The sequence below is a fragment of the Protobothrops mucrosquamatus genome, unplaced genomic scaffold (genome assembly GCF_001527695.2).
Source record: "Protobothrops mucrosquamatus isolate PMUCROS unplaced genomic scaffold, P.Mucros_1.0 scaffold110, whole genome shotgun sequence".
In the NCBI taxonomy this organism is placed as follows: Eukaryota; Metazoa; Chordata; class Lepidosauria; order Squamata; family Viperidae; genus Protobothrops; species Protobothrops mucrosquamatus.
This window is the reverse complement of record NW_015386482.1, coordinates 1,207,586-1,215,772: the sequence shown is the minus strand read 5'-3', so window position 1 is coordinate 1,215,772 and position 8,187 is coordinate 1,207,586. Positions and strand designations below refer to the sequence as shown.

The window sequence follows — 8,187 nt, the reverse complement described above, 5'->3', positions numbered from 1 at the left end:
TGAACTAGTCCAATCGGAGGCTAACCCGGCCCGGATCCGATCGATTTTGTCATGCAGGTAACACCCAAATTCCTCTGCCCGACCCTGCAAAGGGACATCCCGGACCCTCTGATGAAGGAGGGAGCGGGACACCCTAAACAGGGCGGCAGATCGGTTACCTGCAGACGCGATAAGAGCGGAGAAATAGTTGCGTTTTGCCGCTCTTATCGCTACTAGGTAAGTCCTTAAATGGGACTTTACCAATTTCCGATCAGATTCGGAGCAGGTGGCCCTCCAATTACTCTCTAGGCATCTCTTCCGACGCTTCATCACCCTCAGCTCAGATGAGATATTGTTTCATTTTCTGTTACTTTATTTGGTTTTATTTTGACTATAAGCCACATAGGGAATAAGCAATTTAATATAGTATAGTATAGCATAGCATAGCATAGCACAGCACAGCACAGCACAGCACAGCACAGCACAGCACAGCATAGTATATATGCAATATATTAAAATGTGTATAAAGGAATAAATGCTATGCATTTATATTATATATATAAGCAATATATTAAAAAGTGTATAAAGAAATAAATGCTATGCATTTTTCACTGTGTTTTAAGAGGAAGTGTCACTTACCCTGCAGTATTCATCAATCGGCTTTAATCTCTTCACAGCTACATCTCGAATGTGACTTCTTCGGAATAGGATTTTCCCTAGTGATAAAGAAGATACAGAGATTAAATGTGTGTCTTGCCAAAATTATTTATATCATTGTCATTTTGATTCACATATAGATGGAAATAGCTGATGCATTCTACTTTACACCTAAGTAGCCATAAGTGGGTTTTGCTAAATTTACTTATTCTGAAATTTTTAGAGAAGGAAAAGTGCACAATTATTCATATATATTTCTGTAGTTGTTTTAATAAACATGATGTTCAAACATAACTTTCACTTACTTGTGTATTACTACACACATTTTGAAGTAAGAATTGCAACATCCCAAAAAGGAATCAAAAGGATAATTATGAACTAATTGATCAATACACAAAAGTTTTGAGTACCTTAAGTAGTATTTTGTTTCAGAGTATACAGAATTAAATAAGCAAATAAATAATAAAACATTCTCACTGATTCACCAGTTTATTATTTCCTCCCTCTCCACTCCATTTCCTATCTTCCAACAAAAACTATATGTTTATATAGTATGTATTATACATACATACATATTCTAGAAATGGACAGCAATCTATAAAAGCTTGTTTAAAAAGCAGACAAACACATTTCTCTGACGTATTTTAAAGAAGGTAACCAAATAACTTTAGCTTGCCATGCTTTTCAAATCAACACAAATCCATCCCAAATGGATGGAAATTTCTTTTAAATTCATTGAAAATATTAGCTTAAGGGAGTTAGATCTGTTTTTGTGTATTGACAGATGTATATTTCATTCCATTGTAATTCAGTAATACTCCTAATTCAGCCATATTCTGAATTCAGCTATCTGCTGAAGAAGACAAAGATACAATATTAAAGAAGCACATTCTAAGTAAAATTAGTATGATTTATTCAGCAAGTACTTAGAGGCAAATTGGAAAATGTGCACAGACAGAAAAGGTAATCTAATGTATACCCAAATGTTTATCTAAAATGGAAAAAGCATGGAAAGTAAAAACCTGCTAAATTATTAATGAAGACTAGTAAATGTGCAACTATAATATGTCTAAAAAGACATTGCTGATTGAGAATATTAGATTAGAGCTAAGATTACTACTGTGGACATAATCTAATGGTGTCATTTATTGTCCTTAACTTGACAGTTACGATTTGCTATCCCATTTGTATTAAGCTGTTACTCAGAGTTCAGAATTCTGTACAAAAATTTGTTACTCTCATAACCACCACTACTATTTTAAAAATTCTCCATTTGGCTGCTGTAATTTGTAGTTAGCTCAATTTTCCTCTTTAGAGGAGGAAAGTAGTAGCATTAAAACACACACTGAGGATGTAGAAAAGTAGGTTAATAAGATCTTATATAGGATTTACTCCAGTCAGATGAAAAGAGAGGAATAAGAAAGAAGGGATAAAGGACTAAAGTATTTGGGCTAGCAGAAGCAATAGGAAAGATAAACAATTAGGTTCTGGACTTAGTATTTTCAATGATATATCACACATGCATATATCAATTCTGCAAACCTTATTAAGCTTTAAATGTAATATACAGTATACAATCAATATAATTCATTCATAATAGTTCTTGTGCATAGATGATTGGATTTACATTTGATTCTTTAAAGAATATCAAGACCAAAGCTACTGTTTACAGATTTCTAGAAAGCCAGGAAAATAATATACACATTGCCAAAAATAATTACAATGAAGTGTATTGGTCTATTTCCAGGAAAGGAAAAGATTTCATCTGGTAGATCTCAAATTGGCTTTCCTTTAAGCCTTCATTAGTACCATATGATCTACTCCAGCATTAAAAAGTAGAGATTTTATTCCCAACTTTAGAATAGCAAGTATGAAGTGATGAATAAATGGAACCATGAAAGAAGACCTTCCCCTTTAGAGAAAAATATTTCTCCCTTATCTTTAGCTATTGTTACTATGCTCTGAATAAATATAAACATATAATTGGTACCACAGGCCAAATTTCTCACTAGGAAATTCTTTGCAAGTATCTAAAAGACAATGAACAGTTAAGCCTCTGTTACATACAATCAAATTTGCAAACCATCAATATTAGCAGATTGCTTGAAGCAAGAGAAAGGCAGCATTGGACAGAAAGTGTTCTTGTGACTAAACAGAAAGTTCATCTATCTCAGTAATCAACAAACTGTAATAATATGCAATTTGTGTCCATACTGTCCTCAATGTATTCTCAATGGCACTACATCCACATGGAAAGCAGTAAGCAGTGGGATATCACAAGGTTCAGCCTTAGACCCAGTACTCTTCAATGTCATCATAAATGACTTAGATGAGGGAATTGAAAGGGAACACATCAAATTTGCAGATGACACCAAACTGACAGGAGTAGCCAACACCCCAAAAGACAAACCCAGGATCCAAAAAGATCTTGACAAACTTGAACAATGGGCCCTATCCAACAAAATGAGTTTCAATGTGGAGAAAAGCAAAGTTTTACATTTAGGCAGGAAAAATCAAAGGTACAAGTACAGATTAGGCGAGACCTGGCTCAAAAACAGTAACTGTGAGAGGGACCTTGGAATCCTAGTGGACGATCACTTGACTATGAGCCAACAGTGTGCAGCAGCAACCAAAAAAGCTAATACAATCCTGGGTTGTATAAACAGAGGCATAGAATCAAGATCACACGAAGTATTAGCACCACTTTATAAAACCCTAGTAAGACCACACCTGGAATACTGCAGCCAATTTTGGTCACCATTTCACAAAAAAGATGTTGAGAGTCTGAAAAAAAATTCAGAGAGGAGCAACTAAGATGATCAAAGGCCTGGAGACTAAAACATATGAAGAACGGCTGCAGGACTTGGGTTTGGCTCGTCTAAAGAAAAGAAGAAATAGGTGACATGATAGCAGTATTCCAGTATTTGAGGGGCTTCCACAAAGAAGAGGGGGTCAAATTATTCTCCAAAGCACCAGAGGACAGGACAAGAAACAATGGCTGGAAACTGATCAAAGAGAGAAGCAACCTGGAATTAAGGAGAAACTTCCTGCCAGTGAGGACAATTAACCAGTGGAACAGCTTGCTTCCAAAAATTGTGGGCACTCCATCACTGGAGATTTTTAAGAAGAGGCTAGACAGTCACTTCTCTGAGATGGTATAGGTTCTCCTGCTTGAGCAGGGGGCTGGACTAGAAGACTCCAAGGTCCCCTTCCTATTCTATTCTATTCTATTCTATTCTATTCTATTCTATTCTATTCTATTCTATTCTATTCTATTCTATTGATTTCCTAAAAAAAATTAAAAGCGCCCACTTTATTGCAACATCTCTTTGATATCTTTCTGAAGCTAAATAAAGCAGAAACTTGACAGATTAAAAAAAGACAACATGTAATATTAGTGAACAGTGACAGAATCAGTCTTGTATCTTTAAGTCAAGAAATCTGTACTGCCACATTTTTGGCAAGGGCTTATCAAAGAGTCTGACAATCAGTTTAAAGTGCTGAAATCATACACTGATTGATGAAGCAGATTATTGAGCAGTTACAAACTAAAATATCAGATAGCGATCAAATGTCATTCACAATTTAAAACAAGAATATACCAGAAGAAATAGATTTTAAAATTTAACACAATTACAATTATATTCTGTATTATACTCTGGCACTTAATTTAAAATTCATCAGGGCATCCAAGAATATTCCTAATCAGTGATAATATAATTCTTACAACATAGCACCCACAAAAAACATTGCAAGATCTTAAATGTGAGCAATGATTCCAATAGCCTTACAATCTGCCTAAGCTTCTTCATTTCAGTCTTGATGCAACAAGCACAATTAAATAGAAGGACACATGTTTTGAACTGTGCATTTCATGAGGAATATGAAAAGATGCTGTTCCATCCTTTCATTCATGCTGGCCTCTCGATAGTAATATTTGGAACAGCATTCTGGTATGATCCAGCAAGGCTGTTCGTATTATTTTACTGCAGAAAGTCTCAAATTCAATTCTTTCCATAACAGAGCTCTATTTGAGTCTATGCAGAACTGCGGAAAGTTAAAATAAGCATTGAAGATGAGCTAAACAGCTGCCTATCTGGCCTACGTGAAAGATGACAGGAGATATAACTCAGCATCTGGAGAACCACAGGTTATCTATCCATGAAATAAAAAATTGAAATATAAGAATTAATGGCAAAAAGTTATGAATCTGATAGCACTTTTTCTAACATATTTTATTGAAAGCCTTAAATGTTTGTGAGCTGCAGCTTTGCTTTTTAATAAACTTTATTACAGGTAGTCGTCCACTTACAACAGTTCATTTAGTGATTGTTCAAAATTACAACAGCACTGACAAAAATGACTCATCACCATTTTTCACACTTATGACTGTTACAGCATCCCCGTGGTTATGTGATTTACGTTCGGATGCTTGACAACTGACTCACATTTATGACGGTTGCAGTGTCCTGGGGTCATGTGATCCCCTTTTGCAACTTCTGACAAGGAACGTCAATGGAGAAACCAGATGCACTTAACAACAGTGTTACTAATTTAAGAACTGCAGTGATTCACTTAACAAATGTGGTGAGAAAAGTGGTAAAACGAGGCAAAACTCACTTAACAAATTTCTCACTTAGTAACCTAAATTTTGGGCTCAGTTGTGGTCCTGAGGACTACCTACCTGTATAGTTGGAAAAGGTGCTACAGATTCCTTTTAATTTTTCCCCACCACAGATGAATACATATTACTGTGTCCTCAAGAATAACTAACACTCTTTTGATATAAGGCAAAATAAGTATAACTTGGATGTCAGGTTTGCATTCATTGACACTTTAGCTTTTAACAGGGAACTTGTTATAACTGCAAATGTTCATATCAGAAGAAACATGATCATGCCACATTGACCAATCACATTCTCCAGTCAAAGCAAAAGTATTTAGACATTTACCCAGAGATTGCTTTTTTGCGTATTACTTCACTGTCTCTTATACAGAAATATGTCCCTACCAAAATGTATTCCTCTTCATCTTTGCTCTGTGGTTTTGTGATTTAAAAAAGAAAAAAACTTTACAAGAAGGCAAGCATTAGGTAAAATGAATACTGATAAACCTAGGAGGAAAGATGTAAATAGACAAATATGGTTTTGGATTTTGAATAATTGCACATGAATCTACAATCATGAAAGCAGCCAAACTGGTTAGGCTGCTACAAAAACACTGGCCCAAACAAGCTGAGCCTTCTTTCTAAGCACAGCAAAAAGAAGCAACAACTCCTGAAATACTGCTTGCCTTTGTTCCTGGGTGCTGCTGTGCTATGCAGAACTGGCTATCGTTTATAAAATTCTGACACCAGAAATCTTACTTACCTCTCAAAGGGTGGTAGACTTATGGTCTCCAGTTCCCACCTGATGATAGATAGATGCCATCATCTTTACAACCACATGGCCTAAAGACACTGAGCGATCCATTGAGCTCCCACCCCATACTTGCATCTGAATGTCACATGGACTATGTAGACTGGAAGTACTTTCTGAAATCTTCATATCCTAAATAGGCAGAGATTTGTCCTAAGAAGCAGAATTTGACCCCATGCAACACAAGATAACTATTTCAAAGAAATCCATAATTTTAGCACACTGCTAAGGACTGATTGCTTTCTCTATAGCAACAAGCTCAATCAGATGGTGATTCATTTTTTTAGCTTTAATTTTTAAATGAGTGAAAGGGATTCATATTATTTTAGCAATAGCAATAGCATTTAGACTTATATACCTCTTCACAGTGCTTTACAGCCCTCTCTAAGCAGTTTACAGAGTCAGCATATTGCCCCCAATAATCTGGGTCCTCCTTTTACTGACTTTGGAAGGGTGGAAGGTTGAGTCAACCTTGAGCCTGTGAGAATCAAACTCTGCCAGTCAGCAGAATTGCAAATACTGCATTTTACCCTTTACTGTTATTTTTACCCTTCAAACTCAGGACTGTTTTAGACAAGAAACAACATGAACCAAGACAATCAATAGACCCAATATGTTCCAGCAAATTGATATATAATAATGGAACTGCCAACTATTATTCTTGTTTGTAACATGGATATTGGAAAACTGAGTTATCTTACTGTCTTTTTATCCCTAAACAAATGAATATTATGTATGTACCATTGGTAAGTGCATGTCTCTGTGTTTGTGTGTGTGTGTTTTCGGGACTATATTTATCTCTAAATACATCATTGTTTTTTCAGAATAAAGCTTTGTGAAGGATTGTAAGGAACTCCTGCACTATCACTTTTATATGACCACTGACTCTACACACCAACTAGATATTTTAAAAATCACAACCTGAGCATTGGATCAGTGAGACCTTTCTTACTTATTAGCTTACAGCTTCATATCTTGAGAACTAAAATAATATGTAGGATTCCATACACATTACAGATAGAAAAGTGTTTGCACATTGAAAAATTAATAGAAAATAGGCTGTTTTGGAAAAGAAAAGGCATTAATGGACAACTTATTTTCTATTTAGAATAATAGCTATGATTCCACAAGATTGCTACCCAAAAATACAACAAGCTCAATATCTGGAACAAAACAAGGTCAAATTTGTGTCAGTCATACAGAACAAAATAGAAGAAGAAAAGCTGTTAATAAAATCCTCTTCTTGCTGCTATTTCAGGAAGCACAAATGGAGTGTAATACGATATTTTCTATTACAATATATGTGTACATATGTCCCAAACAATTTTCAAAAAGGAATCCTGCCCATTGAGAGAAAATCCCCATATAGTTTTATTGAGAACAATTTTGTACATTTGGTACAGCATCCACCCTATCACCTTCAGTTTCCATGTAAGAACATCTTTAACATCCTTACATGGAAACAATTATTATTTTTTCTTGCATCTTGCTATTTTATTTTATCACTTAGGCTACAATCACATATAAATACTTATAATTAAAATCCAATGAACTGGATGAGATTTGTTCCATGTAAACTTACGTCAGAACAATCTGTTGGTTGCTTCCAGTCCTTTGCTATTCAAACAACAACTGTTGCAAATTTGGAGGCAAAGCTTAAAAATGTCTTTGAAATTGTTTGCTGATTAATTGTAATGCAGTAATGACGCTTATGAGTGGGTGCAATGGCTGAGCAGTTAAAGATGCTGAGCTTGTCAGCTGGAAAGCTGACAGTCCGGGTTCAAGACCCAAGTGCTGTACTATGCAGTGACCTCCTGTTACTTGCCCCAGCTCCTGCCCACCTAGTAGTTTGAAAGCATGAAAATGCAAGTAGATAAATAGGTACTACTTCAGTAGTACGGTAACAGCACTCTGTGTGACTTGGTATATATGCTAGATGTCATGTGTCTGATTAACGAAACACTTAAAAGGACTTTCAGGCATATTTTCTCCTAAAAGCATTTATTAAGGTTACAGAGACGTCAGTACAGCATGGTGGAAATGCTTAGGTCTGGCTTCTCTTCCGTTACGCATACATTCCAAGCATTTTTCCCTGCCTCTATTTTGGGGTCATGGTTCACATCTTCCAATTAAC

General features: G+C 35.6%; 1 protein-coding gene across 1 annotated transcript in view; it reads right to left on the bottom strand.

Moving 5' to 3' along the window:
- Window positions 1–8,187, bottom strand: part of SH3PXD2A (SH3 and PX domains 2A) — a 243,262-nt gene that overhangs the window by 159,109 nt on the left and 75,966 nt on the right. The window contains exon 4 of the mRNA XM_015812791.2: window positions 619–695. Coding sequence (XP_015668277.2) covers window positions 619–695 — 77 coding nt within the window. The remainder of the gene's footprint in view (window positions 1–618; window positions 696–8,187) is intronic.